Genomic DNA, 25,762 nt, shown 5'->3' with positions numbered 1-25,762 from the left:
GTGTGAAAGAAATGAGGGGCAAAGAAGAAGAAGAGGAAGATGGAGATATAAGGAAATTGAGTTGGCATAAGGGCATAGTCAAGATTCTCATGCTTATTTGTCACAATTTGTAGTTTATCCCTTTCCTTTGGCACAATGACCTTTCTTGTGGCCTTTCTATGGAATCATCATTCTCACTAAAATGATTTGAGAGGGCTTTTGTGTGTGTTGTATGGTGGAGTGGATTACACAAACCCACCCACAATAAAAAGCCTCCCCTTATCCCCCATTTTCCACACCCTTGTGGGAATAATAATCCTTGCCAAATCCTACCCAAAGATCTTTTTGTCTCTTTTTGTCTTTCTTTACCCTTTCCCCTTCCTTCTCAATGGATATGCAAATGGAAGAAATTTTGACTTATGGGTAACCTCCCAAGGACACTGCCCCATTTCCTTTGCCTTCCACCCTTTCCCTTAGTTCTTTTCTAGGCCCCTTCACCCATTATCTTCAATTCTTCATCATTTTGTACTGCATACACAATCATACCCAGGTTGCTATGAGTTTGTGAAGGAGAAAATTTTGAGTGCATACATATATAGTACTTCTAGTTCTTCAAAAAATCATACCATCATCTTCACTAAATAACAAATCTCAAAATCACACTCTTTACTACACTTCCATCTAATAATTTTCTATCATAATTTTGTGAGTTCTAGTTTTGAAATCAATGCACACTCATCTTGTTTGTTAAAGAGTTATAATGACATATGAAAGACCATTTAGCCACCAGAAATTTCCCTAACATCATAAATTTATGCAAAATATTGTTAGCAAGATACAAAATGATCTGTAATTTTATGAATATGAATAAACTATGGATCCAAAAAAGAGAAAGAGAAGAGAAGATGGCATTTCTTGAATGTAGCTTTGCCTGAAATACGGAGAAAGGGTATGTGCTATCCCTTTCTACTTTACAAGAAAATGACCATACGGATTAACCTTTTAAATTAATGCATGTGCTTTCGAAAGGGTGCTAATTTGTGACTAATTAATTAGGATATGTGCCCTTATGACAACCCTAAAGGGCAGTGTGTTTGACATAACAGAGATGATAGTTTGTAGCGGCAAAACAAGTCAAAAGCCTCCCTTCGTTGGCTATTGCTGATTGATTGCTACATGTGTGCCATTTCAAAATCAAAACCTATGACCAAAATGTGCATTCCCACCTTTTCATTCAATTGCTACACACTACCTTTGGCAAAACCTATTGTGCTACAACTTCATAGGCTTGCTTGTCCCCTGATTCCTTAATCCCCTACATTAATTAACTCTTATGTTGTTAAGGGATTTTAGGAACCATGTAAATCATCTAATTAATTACCTTTTTCTTCTCCTAGGTTTCTCATACTTGATAATATGACTATTAAACTGGCTAATTATACTATATTATATTACATTGTAAGTCACTTTTAAAATAAATGCTAACATGACATGTATTTAATTATATTTTATTTAACTAGACTAAAGTATATTTAAGATATATTTTGTAGTAAGTGAGTGTTTGAAATTTTTTTCCACCTGGTACTTTATATGAATTAATCCAAACAAACATTGATCTAACTAGTAATAAATTTATACATTAAATTTTTTACGATAAATTAACATGAAAGAAAGAGAAATTATGCAATAAGATTAAACAATATAGTATAAGGTCACAAAATAAGTGTATAACTTACTGTAAAAAAAAAACTTATGAATTGAATTTTAATTTAAAAATTGATTGCATTTGCAATATATAAGATCATCATTTCCTCTGGTAAACTACATAAAGATATGGACAAAGTTGCATCGTCCGGTCCAATGTTTTGGTAAGGATAAAACTTTAGGAAAGTCACCGCCCACTTTTTCCCTTTCTTTCTTTTTCTTTTCCATTGCATCTTTCATATTTGTTTTCTACTTAATTCAAATATAAAATACTTTAAGTGAAAAAATATATAAATGTCGTCAAATTATACTCACATAGATTCTCGTATACGAAAATATTATTAAATTTTAGACTAGTTATTATTTTAGTAAAAATTACATCTGAAGCCATTTTTAATTTATTAATAATTATATTTTTTTAAAGTTCTGAGATTATTTTAAAAGATCCATTAGTTATTTATTTTTAATATTTACAGAAAATTTTGACTTTTAACTATTTTGTTTCTATTTACAAAATTTAAATTCAAGATTATCATTAATTCAAAAAAAATTGCTACTTGACACATATCTTTCTTAATTAAAGTTCTAATTTAACTATAAAATCGAGTTCATTTAGATGACGTGATAAGATTAGTTAACCTTTTTATAATAAATTTTAAATGATTATGATACATTCAGTTTTTAAAATATGAATTTTAAGTTTACTTCAACCTTATAAAATTGATTTATAAAGTGAAGTTTAGGGTTTAGGGTTTAGGGTTTACACTCATATATTAAAAAATAATTTTGTTTCGATAAGTCTAACATAGTCTCACATCACTCAGGAATAAGGTTTATGGCAATTTATATACTTTTTCTTTTTCCAATCCACTGAAACGTTTTTTAAAAATAAAATTGTGATGAAACATTAACCTCCAAAACAGACAATATCTCAAATGTAATGATTGACCTAACCATACTAATTTTATCGGTCGAAACAATTTTACTGTATTCTTCCACCCTAGCTGAAGCTAGTCTTAAAAGAGTGTCTATTTAAAAAAGAAATCACAATGAGTATGTGCTCTTTTAAACATTTTTCTAATTGCACATTAGATATATATTGATGGATGTAGAAGTAGTTTGATTATTACCTCCTTGTGAAGGATTTCTTTTGTATGATATTATTACTATTAGTAGTAGTATATTAGGGAGATTATGTGCATATATATAGTGATGAAACAAACGTAACACATGTTATGATAATTTGGATGAGAGGAAATTATTAGGTTATAGTTGTTTGAGTAAACCTTACTCCATGAATTATGAAAGGGCAGTGGGAGAGAGATAGCATGAAAGTGGAAGAACAGTCAACGTTGGAGGGGTGAGAAAAGATTGAATATGATTATCAAAGTTGCAGAGGACAGACACAAGAATAGGAATCTTTTTACTCGTTTCCCCACAAAAATTACTATACCCTACTGTTAGGTGAAATAATAAAAGTAACACAACACAAACCACATCAACAAACGCACACTCATGTGTCTTGCTCGTGTCTCCAACTACTGCTCCATTCCATTTTTTATACTTCTTTCCTTTTCTTCTTTCTTTATTTCTCAAACAACACACACCACTCACTCACTCTCCTACCAATCATACTCTAAACAAATATTCATATTTCATAAAATCCACTTTTATTCAAATAACATACAATTAACCATATAATTATTAAATGCAAATCAATTTTAAAAATAAAAAATAATTAATCTTTATATTAATTAAATTAAATATTATTTAAAATTAAAAAAATTATTAATATCTAAATTAATTTTTATTATTAATAAATAATTTCTAAATTATTATCTAATTAGTTATCAAGATTTTAATTACTAATTAAGTTAATTTTTAAAATTATTAATTATTTTTATATAATTAATTAGATACTAATTTAAAAATCCAATTCTAAATTTTGTTAATAATAAAAATTATTTTATTATGTTTTTAAAATAATATATAATTTAAAGAATATAAATTTTATTTTATTTTATTTTTATTTTAAAATTAATTTTTATTTAATAATTTTCTTATAGTATAATGAAAGTTTTTTTTTTATCTAATTACATATTTAAAATCTTACGTTAAATAATGGATTAAATTAAAATAATTTTGTGTCAGTTTATACACACTCGGTCCTATATTGTGCTATGAGATGGACTGTATGATCCCAACATTTCTTCTTGGCTTTTATTCCATTCTTAATTTTGACAGGATTATTTTTTAAAATCCTGATTTATTATTCAATTTTAATTAATTAAATAATGCATGATTAATTGGATAATTTGAGTAAGATAGAACTAATAGTTTATCTAAATTAAAATATTTAATAAAATATATTATTTTGTCTTTTTTTAATTTATTAAGTCAAGGAGTGGTGTTGTTTGCAGTACTATGATTCATCCAACAAGTTTACTAAATTACACAGTGACAAAGATGCATCTCGTGAAGGGTTTCATTTAAGTTTTAAAACATAGGTAAATACAAAAGGACTTGTTATTTAAAAAATAGGGTTAGAGGCAATAGAAAAGTGTAGGACCATACTAGATTGAGAGGAAAATTGAATGTTGAACAGTTGGTGTGGCATTAGATTAAAGAGAGGAAGCTAATGATTATTTTTGAAAACCATGATTCATAATGGTAGGTTACTACTAATTGTAATCTCTATAAACATGGTAATAATAATAACACAAGGTTCATAATTGGTGGTAGCTGTAAATGAATATAGTATGGGAGGAGTAAAAGGGATGAATGCATGAGATGATGCACGATTTCCAATGAAAGATAATTAAACATCTTAGTTAACAAAAGATACTTTACACATTAATTACATATTTGTTAATAATAAAGCTGTGCAGGTAGGGACAGTGACTGGAGTGTCATCCAACCAGAGTGATGCACAAGAATAGAAAAAGAATAGAATAAAGAAGGGAAATTATAAAAAGGAGAAAAATTATGGGGCATTTTAGTTTTTCATTTTCTTGGATTTCATTAAAAAATCTGAGTTTGTTCTGTTCTATAAAGACATCAAAAACCTAGAACACAAATAAAATTAAGAAAAAGTAAGACACTAACATATGTAGTTTGAAATTCCAAATGCTAGCCTCAGCTATGAATGAATATTTATTTGATGAGGAGGTTAGGTTTATAGGTGTATCATGCAAATATACTTACTGCAACCTCATCAAAACACATGTTTTTTTTTTATAGAATACTACCATTTTGTCCTTTAGAATGAAGAAACAGCAACCACCCACTAACATATATAGATATAAAAACACAGTGTAAGTGATTTTTTTTTCTTCTTCGTTGGAAGCTTATGCTCTGAGAGCCGTTTGTTTTATTGCAACATCACTTTTTGATAAAATTATTAAATATAAATTAATGTTAAAAATTAAAACAATTAAATTATTAATTATTAATATTTTAAATAATTTATATTATTAATAAAAATTATAAAATATTTTTTAAATTAATATCTAATTATTAATTATCAAAATTTTAACTATTAATTACATCATATTCTAAATTAATCTCTATTAATCTTATAAAAATTAATTTAAAATATGAAACTATTTTATAAATATTTTATAATAAAAATTATCTTAAATGTAAATAATTTTTTAGTTTTTAAAATAATATCCAATTTAATCAATAATTAATTATTTTTATTTTTAAATTTAGTTATTATTTAATTATTTTTTTGTAATGGCCCTATTTTAAATAAATTTGAAGAATATTTTCATTTGGTAAGAGGAGAAAAAAAAGTTATATTGTATATAAGTAAGATTAAGTTTTAATTTATTCTTACAAAATCAATTTAAACAGACTAGTACAAAAAAAATCATGTATAAGGTGACAATTATTTTCGTATAAACTGACGTTTATAAATGTTACAATATGCGTGTGGCGGTTTTCCAAACCATTATAGAACTGATCGTTACAAAGTTTAATAGACTCAATAAATATTTTTAAAATTAATTTATTATTATATTAAAAATAAAATTTTAAAACTAACTGATATTAACACTACAAGACAATCATAAAATATAAACCAATTTTTAGAAACCAAAATAATTAGTTCCAATAGTAACTAAATTAGAAACCATTTTAGAAACTAAAAAAAAATTGGTTTCTAAATTAGTTTCTATTATTGTTAAATAGTTTCTAAATTAGTATCTAATTAGCAACTAAGGTTTTAACTACCAATTATTTAGTTTATAAATTTGGTAACAAAAACTTTGGTCACTAATTAGATAACAATAATATAAACTAATTTAGAAACCAATTTTTTTTTAGTTTCTAAAATGGTCTTTAATTTAGTTATTATTACAACTAATTATTTTGGTATCTAAAAATTAGTTTCTATTTCATGATTTTCTTGTAGTGTAAAAAAAACTTGCTAGTAAAGTGAGAATTATTTTTAGTTATATAGTATAAAATAAATTAAGATATTGATAAGTTTCACAATCCAGATGAAATTATTATATAGTTTTGATTAGTGGTTGGTTTAAATGAGGAAAATGAAAATAAGGATGAAAAATGTGGATAAGGGTTTGTTTACTTAATTAAGGAAAAAAATAGAGAAAGATTGACTTTTTGAAATAACAAAATTCAAATTACTGCAAAACTATTTACATTGCATAAGGTGATTTTCTGTAGATGAATAAAAGGATAAGTGCATTGGTGTGGTTTGATCGAGACAATTTGAATTTATTTGTAGCCATATTGAATTAAGTTAAAAAATTTCAACACCTTTCAAAAAATTTTAAAATTACTTGATACTTTTATTAAAGAAACTCGATTTTAATATCTAATATATTTGTTAGTATCACTTTTTTTTATGAATATTTAAACATAATAAGATTAAAAAATGTAATAACCGCTCCGTAAAAATTATAAAAAATATTTTATTATTTTTGAACAATTCTTTAAAGTTAAGGAATTTAATTATAGTTATAAATGATTAAAACTTGTTAATTTTGAATTTTTTTATAAAAGTTTTTATATAGAGTAATTAGATCGATTTTATTGTTTATTACTGAATTTTGGAAATTAAATACAAAGAACCTAAATAATTGTTTCAATACATAGTTTACAATTGATGAAACTTGTATTTAGATAATTATTCAATTTACAATACTTAATTATGATGCAAAGTAATATATCGTGAATACTTTACTTGAGTAGATGTTTTAACATATCAATTATAATATTCTAAAATATTTTTAAATCAATTTCAAAATTTTGTAAGATTCTCTCAAAAAGTGTTAAAGTGAATACTAACATGCATAAATTTAAAAGAAAAAAAATGATACTAATGCACAATTTACAAAGATTCATACATAAATGTAAAAACATAAAAGCAAAAACATAGGATCCACAATTAATAAAGGAATGTTTCCTGCATACTGTAATAAGCATTTAAATATCATTAAGTACCATGAAAGTTTAATGTTGTGTATCAATATTGTCCCTTTAAACTTTTCACTTATTGAGTGAAGTTAGAAAAACACAAGTTACTTTACATTTGTTCAACAGATAAAGTACTTGCATTTTGCATTTGATTTGATTATTTATAAAGACATATTTTACTCTTTAATGTAAGCACTTCATTAAAAACAAGTTCGGGTCTATTGAATTTTATTATATTGTGGAGTTGTTTCAACAATTTTTTTTTTAAATGTTTGTGATGTTATATCAATAAAATTGAAGGTATAGTTTGAGAAGTTTGTACACAATAACATGAGAAATTTTTTGATAGATCATTTCTATAAAACATCGTGATCAATTTTTTTTTAAGTTATCATTTTTCTCATGTAGTTGCTTCAATATATTTGTTAGCCTCGTATTTTTAAAAATAGTATCTTTTATTCATGAAACTCATAGCAACTAATAACAATTCAACACAATTTTAAAATTATAATTACTTGCATTACTACTTGAGGATAAAACATAAGTATTTTTTTTTCACTCTCACTTTAATGTTTGAAGAGTTTGAATAATTGTTTTTTCATGTTAGGTAAACTCTTAAATTTTTCATGAATTTATTGTAATTATTCTCTTAAATTTGATGTTTTATATGGAATAAAGGATAATAAAGTTTTATATATTCTTACTTACAACATTTAAATCACATATATTCTGATTATATTGATTCTTGAAATTTCTCTTACATTGAAAAGATTTATTCATATTTTTTTTAAGAACCTTGGAAACATTTTGCCAAAATATTCAAATTTTGACAATCAAAAATTTGTTTTTTCTTTTTTTTCTTCTCTTGAAACAACTTTTACAAATAAAGTTTTAAAATATATTTCTTTCTTATTTTCATTTTTTTTATAAATCTTTCAAACTCCAATTCATCTTCTCTAAATTTTCCAAACATTGTGATCATATCAATCTTAAAAATAATGTGATTTTGAGTTGTAATAATTTATTTTAACTTTTCAAAAATTGAATGGTAACTATTGTCTATCAAACTTTTTTTTTCTATATTTAACACTTGATTCATTATGCGAATAATTATTTTATATATTATAAAATATTTTACTCTAAAGTATCTTTAATTATCATATATTTTTGTAAGAAAGTATTTATCCAGAACATTTAACATCTTTTGTGCCTTCATAAATATTATAAAATAAAATTTCACTTTTTTTTTTACAGTACAAACATCAAATTCTATAAAAGTCACCAAGAAGAAAAAACATATGATTTTCTTAACTCTCAAATCAATGAACACATTTGTTCTCGTCTTAAACCTAATAAGTAAAATACCTCATAACTACACATTATCAACAATTATCATAAGAATAAATAAACCATTATCAATAACATCCCAAAAAAAATTACTTTTATCTTTTAAAAAGACTAAAAAAACTCGTTACAATAACTAATTTTGTCAATTTTAATAATTTATAATAAAGTTAATAATTAATGATTTTTTCTCATCTCCAATTTTCTCATTTATGTATTATTTTCATTTCAAAACTTTAAATTTAATGTATACAAATCAGTAAATTTTAAACAAGTTGCATAAGTATTTGTTATAAAGATGAAATATGGATATATGTTAATTAATGGAACTTGAAATTTGTGTGTAGAGTAATAAGTAACTTTAAAATAGAAGTAGGTTTTGTGATGGAAGAGAGAAGCAAAGTTAGAAAAGATTGTGTTCTTGATTTCTAAAATCTGAATGCATTTAATTTATGAGTAGGTAATTAAAAGGGGATGACAAAAATGTGGGAGCCATTTTATCTAGATTGGTAGAAGGAACTTAATGAGTAGTTCAGCTCCATCACAATTAATCATTCACACAGAACAACTAAACAACCAACCATCATCAATGTCACAGTGGAAATTATTCCCAGAATTAAATCTCATCAACAAGAAATTGCAAAATGTCCAAAACATAAGAATTCCCAGTTTTAAGCCATGGAACAACAGACATCCTACATCAGTCCACATCATTTATGTCTCATCATCCTCATCCATCACTCATTCTTTCTTCCTCCTCAAATCATTAATATCATATATTAATCTATCTTAATCTTAATCTAACATTTATATGCCCATATATCTCATAATATATTTTATTTAACACTCTTAATATTATCTAAAGCTAAATTGTTTCATATTATAACTAGTAAAATTAATAAAAAATTATTAAAATTTGATCAATGCGAAAAAATGAAATTTTTATAAAAATTTATAAAATAATGTTTTTGACTATACAATTATTAAAGTAAATTTTTTTATTTAGTATTGAAAAAATATGTATCTGATTTATTTTTTTCTAGTTGCTTAATATACAAGAAATATTTGTGTATATAAGATTAATACTTAAGTTAATAAGATATTTAGCTAAAACGAAAATATAAAGAATAACTATTTTTTTAATATATTTAAAACAATTTGAGCTTCTAATAAGTAATATTAAATATAGTTAATATAATAAATATTTAAATACTAGTTTTTAATTATCAATGCAATATTTGATCAGTTGAGTTATTCAATTACTAATAACTTCATTGCATATATTTGTTATAATATTAATATATATAAAATGCAAGTTTTTCAAAGGTGAGTAAATACAATATTTAAATTTTATCTTATTATTATATTAGAATTGGACCTTTATATTTGCATTCATGCATTTCTTAATATATAACAAAATGATATTTTTCTAATTTTTCTAGTTGTTCTATATATTTCTTATTGTTTTTTATTCTTATCTATAATAATACATACTTAGTCTTCCCTTGTTGATATTAATTATCTTTTAAAATTAAATAAAAAAGAGTAAATATAAATTATTCATATAAGAAAAATAATTGCACATATATCAATAATATAACATACTACAAATCAGTAACTTCTTTCAACATTATACCACAGTACCATATACTATTTTTTTACATCACCACCACTATTTTTTTTTCTATACAAAGTATATATTTAGATACAAAAAGTATAAACAAAGTTCATTTCCATTTCATTTAAATTTGTTGGTATTACCATTCAAAGAAACAATGAAAAAAGCGTATTCGGATTTTAATTGGAACATTTAAATTAATTTTTATTTTTCATTAAATATTAATAGTAGAAGCACATGTGATTCAAAACTTGTGCATTCACATTTTTTATGTTAAAATAATAAAATTGTAAGAAAATAATAATAATTTTGCCATAATTATTTTATAAAATATATAATAATTTATTTAATTAGTTTATGTAAAAATGTAATGAGTTGAGTATCTAATTAAATAAAATTATATATTTTTTAAACAATATATTTAATCTCTTTCTTTCAAATCTAGTTCGATAGACATTTCTCTCAAATTTGTGTTGATTTATAAGCTATAATATTTTTTTTTAATTTCAATTAAATTTAACTCAATTTAATTTCATAATTAAAATACAAACCTAGATAAAGTTAGCAGCTATTATTGCTTATTCCATTTGGTAGCACCATTAGTGCCATATCCTCATTCTCCTTTCCATCGCAGGAAAGTTGTTGGTGTGTGGCATTGTTGTAATTTGAAGAAAAGCAAGGGGCAATGAATGTGTGACGTCAGCGAGATAGCTACCCGCACTACTAACTCATGGGGAAAGATAAATTATTGAATGCTTTTCTTTATCAATGCATGTTTATCACTTCAGGTTTTCAGTCAATTTTAGCATGAAATTTAATTTAGAATTTTTTTGTAATGTATTATCAACCTACAAAATTCTATATTATTTTATAAAATAAAAAGATTAATTATGTAATTTTAGTTTTATATATAGTCCAAATTTATCGTGTTTAAGTAAGAGAAAAACATTTTCTCTCATTAAAAAAATGATCTACATAAAATACTGACCAAGATTTTAAACACTCATGAATGAAGTTAGAAATATTAAAAGTAGATAAAATTTGAAGAATATAAATTAATTTTTGAATATTGAAAATAAGATTGAGCTTGAAAGAGAATGAAGTGTTGGTAAAAAAATGATCTTGAACACAGGAAAATTTGAAATGAAACAATAATTTTGCCATGGCCACCACCAGTGCTGTTGAAAGCAGAGTTTCTCTGTTCCACAATCCGACAAACCTTTCTCTGCTGAGTGGCTCCCTCTCTAATATTCCCCAAAATCCCTCCTTTTTCTCAAGCCTTTTCCCTCCTCTCACTTCCATTTATTTTCTCGTAAGGGTCATCAGGAAGAGAGAGAAAAAAAACACCCCACACACACAGAACAGAACAGAGGAAGCTAAAGAAAGAGAAAGCACATCACAGTTCCACAGAACCTGAACGTAAACGCAGACACCAACGACCTCACTCTCACTTCACCTCACCAACTAAACCACACCCTCTTCTTCTTCTTCTTCTCTGCAACTTTATCTTTCTTCTACCATATTCTCTGCACAAATGGAGGTTATAGCTCTCTACAAGCTTGAGTCTCGTGGGATAGTGTAGATTTTTCCTTTCGCCTTTGTCACTCTCGAGCTCTTTCTTCTTCCTCTTCCCGCTCTCTTTTTCTCTCTACCTTCCTCTTTCTCTCTCTAGAACTACCTCTGCCGGAGGATGGCCATCTCGTGTCGCAAACTGACCGTCGTGAACTTGGATCCGGAGAGAAAGCGAAGCGGGGGGTTGAGGACTAAACAGGCGGGGAGAGGATCGTGCCGTGGTAGTTAGTTTTTCGGGAATGTGCCTTTTGCTCTCTCTCTCTTTCTTCGTGAATGAATGCTAGTGTGACTCCATTGCGTTGGAAAAAGGATAACTTTTTACCGGTTTCGGAACCCCTTTTGCGAGAAACCAAATGGGGTTTTTGCTCAAAGAGGTTTTGAGGACTCTGTGCTCAAGGAATCGCTGGTCTTATGCCGTGTTTTGGAAGATCGGTTGCAACAATTCCAAGTGAGTTTCAAATGCCTTTTTTGTGTGCCTTGAGCTCTCTCTCTCTCTCTACTTTTGGTTTGTGAGAAATTCAGGGAGAATCAGGTTGTCTTGTTGGGTTTTTTTTTCGGTTGGATGTGATTCTGATGCTGGTACTTTCAGAGAAGGGATCTCAAGTGTTTAGATTCTATTTCTGGGGTTGCTTCGTTTTCGAGATAAAATCCACATGTTAGTTCCTGTTTTGGAACTTTATTTGGGCCTTTGTTGCTTCTCTTCGGTTTTGTTTTCAAGAATCTTTGTTTTTTTAAAACGTAAGTTTGTTTTTTTAACTAAAAAGAAGTTCATTTGCTTTGATTTGTAAAGGCACTGTCTATTGATTCAGTACTTGTTTGATTCTGTTTGGTCTTATCTTCTTGTTTCGTTAATAAAAATCTCACCCCTTTCTTCTTGAGCTAATTTGAGACGGTGCTGGTTTAATCTGATAATCTCTCTATTTAATACTAATCACCATGAGGCTTTGAGTATTCTGTTGAAAAATCGGTTGAATTTTTTAGCTGTAAATAACTAAACTCCTGAATCAATTACAAGTGAGAAAAAAGGTTTGCTTTAGCTCAGGATCTTCAACTTGAAGCTTGTAATTGTGAAAGAATTATGAACTATAATTAGTACTTTGTGCTTTGGCTTTATGTATTCTTTTACAGGTAGACATTAACTACAAAAATAGAAAACTGCGGCTTTATGTTTTTTCTTTTCTTAATCTCCTGTAAACCTTTTCTTTTGTTTTTCAACCAAACGGATGAATCTATTGTTGCTTGTGTTCTAAATGTTGTATTTGCTTTCCCACAATGTTTTCTAACATGGCAGTTAGATGCCAAAATATTATGCTTTGACTTTATGCCCTGATTGCAGCTATGGTTTGTGCGTTTGAGTTAACTGAGTATGGTATTACTTGGCAGGCTGTTAATCTGGGAAGATCACTACTATGAACCCTTGCCATCTCCTTTCCCTCCACGAACTGTTGGGATGTCTAATTTTCCATACCGAGATGGGGAGGGGTGCTGGTTTTCTTCTGAGTCTCAACTGGGGATTCAGGAGGAGGACAGAGTCGGTGGATTGATTAACAAAATGATAGTGAATAATTCCGTCAGTATTGCTGGAGAAGGGTTGGTGCTCCCTATTCTGCCTTTTCATTGTTTATCATTATCAATATTTTAAGTGTTTTCCTTCTCATTCCCATCTTACTCAAGTGCCGTCTTTTGTTGTTAACCAGGATCGTTGGACGGGCAACATTTACAGGAAACTATCAGTGGATTCTTATGAACAATTTCAGCAGAGATGCGTATCCACCAGAGGTATGGAGTTGATTATATCCCCCCTGGATTATGTGCTAATAGTTTATGATGAATATCTTGGTTTCCTTTTGAAGTTTGATGGCAAGGCAAATCAATTTTCTATAATCTTCCATTGTCTTGGTTAATTTTTTTAAAAAGGATATTTTTTACTCAGGATGTTGGTCAAAATGAGTGTATATTAATGTAGTATAAGAAGTGAATGACATAAGCCTCTTTTACGTGATAGAGTGTATATATTTCCAAGAATGGTCAAAGGCTTGGAGTAGGTGGACATATGAACTTCTTTTTAATTTCTCTTTATTGCTGTTTTATTTGTAGGTATATCCTGAGTTGCTTTACCAATTTTCTGCTGGAATGCAGGTTCGTGATTTTTTGATGTTTCACAGTAGCAGTTATTATCCTGGTTTAGATTTTATTTACTGTTTCTTAATCGTGGACTATTATTGTTTGCAGACAGTAGCAGTTATTCCTGTGCTTCCCCATGGCGTTGTTCAATTTGGTTCTTTATTGCCCGTAAGTCTTTCTCAAGCTTTCTGTAATTTTAAAGAAACTTAACACTATGTCTCTAATGATATTGTGATGGAAAATGAGATTATGATGACATTCTTAGGATTACAAATAAGTGCTTCAGGTCAACTTAAAAGCCATATACCATTCATGGATCACACCATTTATGGCATGAATGTGTCCATTCTTGAAAACCAAAGAAACGGCATGAGTTCTTTCACTTAGAATGTGCCTATCCTTAAAAGTTCATGATTGTGAACATACCTGAGTTTTCTAGTGACTGAATATACGTGCAGCCAAGTAAGTTGGCTTTTGTACTGCCCCGATGTTACCTAATGCAGCTGTTCAATCTTGTTACTGCAGATAATGGAAGATATTGGATTTGTGAATGATGTGAAGAACTTGATCTTACAATTGGGATGTGTACCTGCTGCACTTCTTTCTGAAGACTATTCAGCAAAAGTTTCTAATGAAAGACTTGGTGTACCCGTCACCGTTGATCCACCTGTCGATACTTCTAACTGCACTCCCTGTGCAGCTAATGGCTCCAACCAACTAACTAATTCTACTCTTGCTTCAAGGCCTGTTGTTCCATTACCTCATCCACCAAGGGGAGAAATAGATAATTACCAGGATTCTGTATTGACACCTCAAACCTATGACCCAAACCAAATATTTGATAGCATTTGCCAACCTAAGGCTCATTCAATGATCAAAATAAATGCCTATGGCCAACAGAAGAAGAGAGTCATCCAGGCTGAAGCTAAAGTGATACCTGCAAATTTGGATTCATGTATGCAACAACATTCTGCTTATAATGCCAGATCTGCATTCAATGAATTAGCTGGCTTCAATCAATCAAATCTTAGTTGCAGCCTTAACTATATGGAACAACAAACATCAGGTGTTGGCAGACAGAGTCACGTTAATCCCAACATGAATCCATCAAGTGCCTCAAATATGCCTCAACTGAAAACAGGTGGAGGCAAAATTCTTGAGCAGAATCTGAGTTCTGGTAGCAATTCACTATTTGGAGGAATCCCAATATGTAGTGGGAGTAATCTTTTGAGGACAAATATGATTAACAGCTCTGTTTCAAACTCTCCCAAAGTACCCACTTCTGAATTTTCTGGAACTCACAAGATTGGGTTTGGACTTCTAAATAACAATTCTACAACTGATGCTAGGCTTTGTTCTGTGCCTAATCTCTGTAATCAATCAGTTACGAGTCACGTGAATCTAGAAAACTCTGCTCAGAACCTTCCCAATGCCTGTGATGCTTTCGTTTCAACTGATCAAAGGATACATGACGATTTGCTTCATGCTGCTCTTAAGATTCCATCTCTTCATCTTGATGAGCATGAGCCTATGGGTGATCGTATCCCTGGTTTTGTTCAAGATTGCCTCAATAAAGATGTTACTAGTCAAAATATGGTGAAAAGGAATGTTAAACATGAAGAGACCTATACTCAACTTCCATCAGGGGATGATCTCTTTGATGTTTTAGGTGTGGATTTGAAAAGGCGACTACTCAATGGAAACTGGGATAAGTTGCTTGCCACTGATTCAGAGGCCAACAGAGAGCGTCTAGATAAAAAGGCAGCATGCATGAATTTGGAAGGTGTATGTCCTGATAATAGCTATTCAGTTAAAGATGCAATATCAGAGAGCGGCATCTTCTCTGGAACGGGCTCTGACCACCTCTTAGACGCTGTAGTTTCAAAAGCTCAATCGGCCCCAAAACAGAGTTCTGATGAAATGTCTTGCAGGACAACATTGACCAGGGTTAGCACTGCCTCCGTTTCCTCGCCTGCCTGCAAGCAGGTTCTGTCTGATCATGTCCTGAAGGGATTGTTTGATTTTCCCAAGAATGGGGCTAAAAGAGCTGCTGGGGAAACAAGTTCTCCTAGGTCTGGGTGCAGCAAGGATGATGCTGGAAACTGCTCTCAAATGACTTCCATATATGGTTCTAAGCTTAGTTCGTGGGTTGAGAATGGTAGTAGTGTGAAACGTGAAAGCAGCGTTTCAACTGGATACTCTAAGAGACCAGAAGAAGTTTGCAAATCAAATAGGAAAAGACTTAAACCTGGAGAGAATCCTAGACCTCGACCTAAAGATCGCCAAATGATTCAAGATCGTGTTAAAGAATTAAGGGAAATTGTGCCAAATGGAGCAAAAGTAAGTAGCCTTTCTTGTGCTCTCTCGCATATCAGTCCTGAACTTTCTGTTTAATTGTCAGATATGGGTGCTGATTTTAATTTCTTTAATTTCTTATTATAATTCAACAGTGTAGCATAGATGCACTTCTGGAGAAGACCATCAAGCATATGCTTTTCCTGCAAAGTGTAACAAAGCATGCTGACAAGCTGAAACATACAGGGGAATCTAAGGTATAGATATCATCCCCTGCTTTTCTGTCAGTATGTTAGATTCATGCAACTTATCAAGTTACGATCTGGTAATTGTTTTGTTTTCACCAGCATTGTATTGATATGTTGAATCGAATAACATTGTATTTGGCCTACAATCTTTTTATATGTGCAGCATGAATATAACAAAAGGATGAATAGCTGACTACTTAATGTTTTACCTTTAGGAAATATTAATGAGGGGAAAATACTGACACTTCATTCTTTCCTGAATATGCAGATTGTTAGTAAAGAAGGTGGATTGCTATTAAAAGATAACTTTGAGGGAGGGGCTACATGGGCATATGAGGTTGGCTCGCAATCAATGGTTTGTCCAATCATTGTTGAGGATCTTAATCCACCTCGTCAGATGCTAGTAGAGGTAATAATGGAAGCTTTATAATTGTGTAAAATCCCTTTATCCATTAAATGTAGGAGTTGCCTCTAATCTGTTGTCTTTGCTTGGTTTTTGCAGATGCTTTGTGAGGAGCGTGGTTTCTTTCTGGAAATAGCTGACTTAATCAGAGGATTAGGTTTAACCATCTTGAAGGGAGTTATGGAAGCTCGTAATGACAAGATCTGGGCACGCTTTGCAGTTGAGGTAATACACTGTCAAGGGAAATAAATGATCATAACTCACAAGTATTATGAACTTATTGTACAAGTCGGTATTTGTAGGGGACTACTGGTTTTCAACATTTGACTTTCTCATGTATAACTGTAATATATTAAACTTTTATATAGATAGCGTCTCGAAATTTGCATATTATCATTTGATGATTATGTTAAATATGCTGTGAAAAGTAATACTGGCTTTGGGTGTTGATTTTGATGTGTCTGCATATCTAAAAAATGCTCATGAATCATGATGAAAAGTTTGTATATTGTGGTAGTCACCTCACAAATTTTGCTTTGCAGGCAAACAGGGATGTGACGAGGATGGAAATATTTATGTCACTGGTTCGTCTTTTGGATCAAACAGTGAAGGGTGGTGCGTCATCTTCATCAAATGCAGCTGATAACAACATGATGGTGTACCATTCTTTCCCACAAGCTACCCAGATACCAGCAACTGGTAGGCCTAGTAGTTTGCAATGAACACCCACTTGTAGTTTGTTGGCATCAAATCCACTCTGAAAGACTTAAGGTGAACATAACTTCGTCTAACTCCTGTTTCACCTCAGTTTGGAGGGGGGTGAGTTTAGATATTGAAGGACATCTCAAATGCATTTGCATTTGTATTATGTACATGCATGTTTCCTCCAGTGCCTTCCAATGGCAGTATTGGCAGTGTCTACTGGTTCTTTAGGCAACTTAGATAACTTGCATCCTTTTTTTTCTTGTGTGAGTAATGCCATTTGTCACCAACTGGGATAAGGCTTTTGTTGATGTTGTTGATGAGCAATGCCATTGGTGTTGTTGTATAGAAATTGTAGGATTTGCAAAGGGGGTGGTCACGAGTTTGCCCATCAATCTCTTGCACGTGTTCCTCTTTAATGACCATTTTTCTCCATGTTTTTTTCTTTCTTGGAGTGGTGATATTGACTGTGTTATAATATACATTTTGTATTAATATCAGCTTTGTGTGGTTTGTATACGAGTCTATGCTAAATGACTGTGATCATATGCATGCATGAATGGTTGTGCTAACTAACTACCTCCATTGGATCAAGGAAATTTTCAACTCCAAAAAGTGATTACATAACTAAGTTTCTTTTATGCGAGAATAACAAGTTATTAATACTTTCTTTTTAAAATTGTATTTGGCAAGGTCAAAGTTAGTAAAAGGTTTAAAGTATTTTCATGGTTTTGTTAAATGACAGGTGATTAAGAATGCAAAGTTTTTGCAATCATATATAGCTGTTAATGATTAGTTCATTGCAAATTTATGTTACGATTAGTTTAGCTACAGTACCATCAAGCAATTAATAATTTTGCACAACTAGAACCCTAATAGTAGAGATAAAGAATAAAGGTTGTGTTTTATTTATACAATTAGTGGTTCCTGTTCTTTTTCCGTTGCATATTAATTACGTTTACAAACAACATAATTTGGGATTTGTGAAGTGATTTCGTTTTTACGGTTATCAACTTGTGTCAGATAAATGTACAGTGTTCAGATATTTTAATATAACAACGAATAATAATTTAAAGATTCAAAATTTAATTTGGAAGAAAAGCAACTAGTTAATTGAAAATTCAATTTATTTAGGAATGGGGATTTTATAGAGAGGGTTCCTATTTTTTTTTTAATTTAAAAGAAGTCAAATAAACCTAAATTATCTTAGGGCTGAATTCTGGAAGGAATTATTAGGTTCATCTATTACAGTAAATGAAGATGAAGATGAATATTTTGTTTGATGTGATGCTTTAATGTAGCGTAAGTAATCGCACGTAATCGTAATGAAGGAAGAGAGGTTTTGATGAACCCTAATTGTAGAGAAAAATAAATATAAAAGAAACTTTTATTCACTTGTATATATTAGAGAGAGTAAAATACATGGTGTATATATAAGAAAAAGATTAAGACCTAGCTGAAACAGAAAAAGGAAAGTTGGGTCAAATAAACAAAGCCCAATAATTTAAAATAGAAAATTAAATATATTAACACCTATTTGTCAGGCTCAGCTTGGATTTGAGAGTAGAGAATTGTGCGGAAGCAAGGAGCTTGGTGAATATGTCAGCAACTTGCATTGCAGAAGTAATGGGTAGTAGTTTAAGTTTTTCACGAACTAGGTGGCAATCAATTTCGATATGCTTGATTTGAAAAACTTGATTGGAAGCTATTTGAAGGGCATATTTGTTGTCACAGTACAGGGTTGCAGGCTTGGAGAGAGGAAAATGTAAATCCTGAAGGAGGTAAGACAAGTAAGTGGTGGCAAGGGCTCTATACTCGGCTTCAGAGGAGCTGCGGGAGATAGTTGACTGCTTCTTTGATTTCCATGATATTAGGGAGTCTCCTAAGTAGATGGAATATCCAGTGACAGATTTGCGTGTGGTAGGACATGTTGCCCAGTCAGAGTCACTAAAACCACAAAGGTGAAGTGAACTAGTGTGAGAAAAATATAGTCCTGTGCCCTTGAGGTAACGCAAAAGACGTGAGACAGCGAAGGCGATGTCTGGTCGCGTGTTGGTTAAGTAAATTAGACGTCCAAGGAGTCTTCTGTATTGAGGAGTGGCATCAGCATCGAGAGGTGAGCCTTGGTCGGGAGAGAGACGGGAGGTGTGAGTCATAGGAGTGGCCACAGGTGCAGAGTCAAGCATGCCAGTCAAGAGTATACTTGCGTTGACTTAATTGAAGACCAGTACTGTTGCGAGCAATTTCCAGTCCCAAAAAGTAAGTGAGATTACCTAAATTTTTTATCTTGAAGGGATGGTGAAGGGATGCAGTAATTGTATTGATTTCCTCCGTGTCATCACCAGTTAAGAGCAAGTCATCAACATAAACAAGAATAACCGTGAGTTTATCATTATTATATTTAAGAAAAAGAGAGTGATCAGCAACCGAGAGTAATTATTTGATAAAAGAAAAGTAGAAAGTTTGGCGTACCATTGGCGAAGAAGAAATGCATTATTGACATCAAGTTGTTTTAAAATCCAATTTTTGGTAGTGGCAATAGCAAGCAGAAGGCGGAGGGTAGTGAGTTTAGCAACAGGTGCAAAAGTGTCTAAGAAATCAAGTCCTTTAAGTTGGGTAAACCCTTTGGCAACAACTCTAGCTTTGTGGTGCTCAACAGTGCCATCAGAATGGTATTTGATTTTATATACCCATTTACAACCAATAGTTTTCTTTCCTGGAGGGAGAGGGGTAAGTTGCCAAGTAAGTGGACTTTAGACCTAACTCAACCCCATAAAACCGGCTCTGATACCATATTACAGTAAATGAAGATGAATATTCCTTGTCTGATGTGATGCTTTAATGTAGCGTAAGTAATCGCACGTAATCGTAATGAAGAAAGAGAGGTTTTGATGAACCCTAATTGTAGAGAAAAATAAATATAAAAGAAACTTTTATTCACTTTATATTAGAGAGAGTAAAATACATGGTGTATATATAAGAAAAAGATTAAGACCTAGCTGAAACAGAAAAAGGAAAGTTGGATCAAACAAACAAAGCCCAATAATTTAAAATAGAAAATTAAATATATAAACATCATCTTCTAGTTATTTTCTAGTTGTCTAAGACATTGATTAATTGTTTTGCAAAATAAATTAACAAGACAGATAAAAGGAAGAAAATAACGCAAATGGAAATTTAATTAAACTGATTAAGTTTTCAAAATCTGTTCTCATTTCTACTCACATAAAAGTTTTCAAAACAAAACATCTTGGAATATACAGGCCTGAAGAAGATAAAATTTATGGAAAATTTGTATCTCGTTTCTATTTTAGTTAAGTAGTATGTATACTGACATCAATATCTATGTGCTTAAATATTTATCAAATAACTTTATAAAATTTAAAACAAATGAAATATGATATTACTTAAAATTTAATAAAAAAAGTATTATCCTCTTTTCAATGATAACTAGGAATGAAAATACTAATTTAAATGACTAAAATTCCTCTTGACAAATATTTACATCTAAGAATTTTTAGATCAACCTTGCACCAAGCAAATCAAGTCATGTAGCTAAGTTTTTAAACTCAAATTATGTGGAGCAATTCTTCCTGCACCTCCATACTTTCTTTATGCACCTCTATAAAAGGAGTGAAATAATAATTTTACCTTCTTTTTCATTTTTTCCATTGAGCATTCCCTCTTCATCTTTTTTATCTGTAGCAGCCCCATTTCCATGATCACCACCGCAACAATCTCCGTCTTTGACGTCATCGTCATAACTACTCTCATCTTAAATGTCATGGTTGCAACAATTCTTTACCTTCATCGTCTAAGCACAAAAAATTGTATTTTATATATTATACAATCTAGGATATATATATATATATATATTTATTTATTTTAAATTGTACAATATAAAATTTTAAAAATTCAGAATACGAATTTTTGTGTTTAGACAACAAAAGGAGAGGAGTTTCTATAGTGATAGTGTTGAAGGTGAGAGTTGTTGTGATGATGGCGTTGTAGGTGGGAGTTGTTGCGGCGGTGGTACTGAAGGTGGGGAGCTAGTGCAACATTGATGTTGGAGGTGAGAGTTGTTCTGACTGAGAAGAAGAAAATGAGTGCTTAATGAAAAAGATGAGAAAGATAAAATTATCATTTCACATTAGGATGTAAAGAAAGTACATAAGTTCCTGAAAAACTTGTTAATTGTAGTTGTTGCTTCATAGAAACAATCACACAAATAAAAAAGATAAATTGATAAATTATAAAATCAATATTAGATGTATGTAACCTAATAATGAAAATCAAGCCAAAGATTGAATAACATGTGAAACACATTATTCGGTGTGAGATTAAGTGATTAATTAATTTCTCATTTAATATTTCAAAATCTCCCTTCTCCACTAAGATATCATTTGTTGGGGGAGTTTTTGAGAGGACACAAAATAATTAACGTGATTTTACTAGAAACTCTTAAAAGAATAGAAAATCATTTCTTTTATTTGAAATTTTATATTTTTTGTATTAGAAAAATTTAGGGGAGTTGGATTTGGAGGACTCATCAAGGTCACAACAAATCTGAAAGCTCAAAATGTGTTTACTCAATTACTTACATATAATCCACTATCAAAATCTTCACATCGAGACCAAGATTCAATCTCAAGTTTTTAAGACATGAGTTTCATTTCTTATCAAATGACCCATCTATTTTAATCTCCATTCAAAATCTTTAATATCCTAAATACTACATTTATTATACAGATAAGTGTCTTAATCTCTAGTCGATTTGTGATGTACAACACACCTCCCTCACGCTAAGGCTACCAACTTGTGCGTGAGACTATATATCATAGGTGATTTGATAACAGTGGTCTGATAGCAAATGACCTGATAAGCCCATCAAACAATCTTCAGAATAGGCTTGAAATGACTTTGATACCATATTAAGAAGTGAACTTTAAGCCTAACTCAACCTCATAAAATCGACAAGTGAGATTTGCACCCACTTATATACTATGAGATGTCTTAATCTCTAGTCGATGTGAGATTTCCAACAGTTAACGAGACTTCCAATTAATTGAAATTTCAACAAATATTTTATTAAAAAATTAATTATTAAGAACCAATATAATATATATGATTTTTTTTTTACTATAAACCATGTTGACATGACAACGATTTAAAAATAACTATCTAAAATATAAATAAGCTAATTGTTGTCTATGTATTAAGTTTTATTCTCCTTCAAACCAATAATACACTAAAAATGTTACCTATTTTATTGTAAGTAGCACTTTAGTGGACAATTATGGGTCATGTCTTACAAAATTTAGATATTTTAAATCATATTAAAGTGTGAATATTTTAAATAATGTTTTTTAAAATTGGGTATTTTAAACCACATTAATAAAAAAAAATGGTTACTCTCCGAATCTAAACCTTGAAAATCGAGAAGCATTGAAATTTTCGTCCTTCTCCCCGCAAGCCCCTTCTTCCAGTTGACACTTGACAAGAGAATGCTTATAAGGTTTGCGTCAAAGAATAGTGAAATCTCAAAATAAGGAGAAGAAGAGAGATACATAGATTCGAGAAAATTAATTTTAGATATAAAAATATAATTAATTACTATATTAATTAAATTATATATTATTTTGTAAACTAAAAATTATTAATATTTAAATTAATTTTTATGACTATAATTAATTAAATAATAAATATTCAATAATTAATTATATAACTTATTTATTTTGAATATTTTTTTTAATATTTCAACCTACTTCAAAGAGTTTATAAATTCAGGTTAATCTTAGAATAAATATTTACTTTATTCTCTTATTAATTTTTATACCCTTATATTATGTAAGTTCTTACTCACTTAAACGTTGAGAATCTTTAGTGGATCTTTTCTCAGACTTCATCAACAACTTGGTGATCAACCTTTAGATATGTATCAACTTAATTTTATGGGAATACCAATTTGTCTACCTTGAGGGAATTACGATCCTTTCTGATAAAATTATTTAGCATCCACCGTGGGACAGGAAAAGTGATTCCAAAGAAAATTCTTATTTCCTTAACCCTTGATTGGGGAAATGAAAAGGTGGTTCGAAAGATGAACCATTGTTCTCCTTAAACCTTGACTGTGAAGCTTGTTCTGACACACTCAATCTCACATTACTTAGAAGTCGAGACAATATATATATATATATATATATATATATATATATATATATATTGATTAGCAAAAAAAATAAAAAATAATAAGAAGTATTTTAGAGATATCCCAACCCTTATACATCACATCCTAAAGAGTTACCGTCTACTTCTACTTGTTCAACTTAATAAAATATAAAAAAATAGATAACTACTCTAGCAGAACCTACAAGAAGAAAAACAAATCACAGTCTTGTCTATAACAAACCAGAAAATACTATTACATAAAACATAGCAAAAGAATAACAACTCAATTACCTTTTTTAAAATATCTCATATATTCCAAAGGTTCCAAACAACAATCTAAATAAGAAAAATTGATTACATATTCCTTCACCAGTATCAACGACCAAACCTTCATTTGTGCAATAGTGAAAACTTCCACGTGATCGACTCTACAATTTTTAAAAATACATTGTGTTTCCAAATCTCTCCAAACAAAATATAATTTAAATACATATTTTTTTTAATTATGGGAAATATTTTTAAAAAATAAAATTGTGATGGTTCCAATCATAATAACATTTTCTAAATAAATTTAAGTAGGAATAAAAATCTAACACGTTGAATTGAGATTTAAATATATGATCGAAAGCAAAGTATGTGTTCGGCAACACTAATTTAATTCCAATCGAAAAGCTTGACAATAAATTAAAGGACAAGTGTGACACTAGAGAAAATAAGTTAGCAGGAGGTGGAAAATGGACGTCTCAATCAAATTTATGTCTGCTTAAAGTAAATATTTTTTAGGTTATTCTTAAAAGTGAGATCTCCTCTCATAGTGCTGGTCGTTATCAAGTTTATACCAAAACCCTATGCGCCGATGAAGCATATGCCTAACCCTACTTTTTAAAACCACTAATAACGTTGAATCCTTCTTCATTGAAAATAACAAAAATAGTGGCGACACATTCATTTCAATATATACACATAACATTTGTTATTGAATGAATTTAACGTCAATTTCTTATATAGATATTGTTTAATATTTATTTAATTGAACCCCATGTGAAATTCATCTAAATAAAGATATATAGTATCAAGGAATATATTGTCAAAATCCTTTTTGAAGGTAAATAAATCATTGAGCAAAGTTGTATGGCAAGCAAGCCCTATCTTGAAATCTAAGATTAGATTATATGCTGTAATGTTCAGTAGATGTTTCTACCATATAAATCCAGGTGTCAAGGAATCAGAAACATTTTTGTTTCAATACGATGCTTGATCCTCCTTCTCAACCGTTTATAACTATTCTACAAAATTTAAGTTAAACATCACATAAAAAGTTCTATAAATTCATTGCAAGTGTTAGATTAAAAATGATGTTATGGATTGAATAAATTTATCATCAAATTTTTCCAGTAAATATTTGTAGTGAATCTTCTTTAGAATATCTAACAAGTAGTGCAAAAAGTTATTACTATCACAGGTCATGTCATGTAGTGTGCCAACTTAGCTGTATGTATATAATATTATAATATGAATTCACATTGAGTTAGTAGTATATATGCAATGCATGTTATAAAGTAAATATTTTCTTATTCCATGAGCAAATAAAAATTTCTCCGTCTAACACGATCATGTGTGTGCATTATTATTTTTTGCATTGCTACTTTTTGAATGGTGGATCTATTGACGAGACACGTAATAACCTTCCGAGAAACTTACTGAATAATAATACGAAAAGATCGAACAAGCTTAGCATGGAATGGCAAGGGAAATCTTAGCAAGTGATAGTTGTTTGATTCACACGTTCAGTCTCTAATGACCACCCCACATACACATGTCATCGAATATATCGAATTTTGCCTACATATATGCACATTTAGAAGTTTATAGCTAGAGGGGAAGTGCAACAACAAAAAGAACAATGATCCAATGTGTTCGAATCTTGGTTAATGGCCACAATTTGATTTCAGCAAAGAAACTGAGAGGGATGGATATGATTCTTCTTCTTCTTCCGTTTACATATATTCAGAAAGAAAGGGAACGATAACTAAAAAAAATAAAAAATGAAGTGCAAAATGCTTGATGTCTTAACATATACAAAGAATATATTCAAATATTATGCATGTATGTATGTTCTATATGTCTACACTATTTATTAGTGGTTGTTTTTGTAACTCC

General features: G+C 29.9%; 1 protein-coding gene across 1 annotated transcript; it reads left to right on the top strand.

Annotated features, from left to right (window-relative positions):
* Window positions 1-11,173: 11,173 nt before the first annotated feature.
* LOC137832056 (transcription factor LHW-like) lies at window positions 11,174-17,953 on the top strand. Its single transcript, XM_068640033.1, has 10 exons — window positions 11,174-12,110; window positions 13,046-13,252; window positions 13,360-13,441; window positions 13,760-13,801; window positions 13,895-13,954; window positions 14,312-16,126; window positions 16,237-16,338; window positions 16,598-16,738; window positions 16,832-16,957; window positions 17,275-17,953. The coding sequence occupies exons 1-10, from the start codon at window positions 12,016-12,018 to the stop codon at window positions 17,452-17,454; spliced, it is 2,850 nt and encodes a 949-aa protein (XP_068496134.1). The 5' UTR covers window positions 11,174-12,015; the 3' UTR covers window positions 17,455-17,953.
* The last annotated feature ends 7,809 nt before the right edge of the window (window positions 17,954-25,762 follow it).

The sequence above is a fragment of the Phaseolus vulgaris genome, chromosome 11, assembly GCF_000499845.2.
Source record: "Phaseolus vulgaris cultivar G19833 chromosome 11, P. vulgaris v2.0, whole genome shotgun sequence".
Taxonomy (NCBI): Eukaryota; Viridiplantae; Streptophyta; class Magnoliopsida; order Fabales; family Fabaceae; genus Phaseolus; species Phaseolus vulgaris.
Note: the sequence above shows the minus strand (reverse complement) of the source record. Positions and strands in the feature narration are given on the sequence as shown.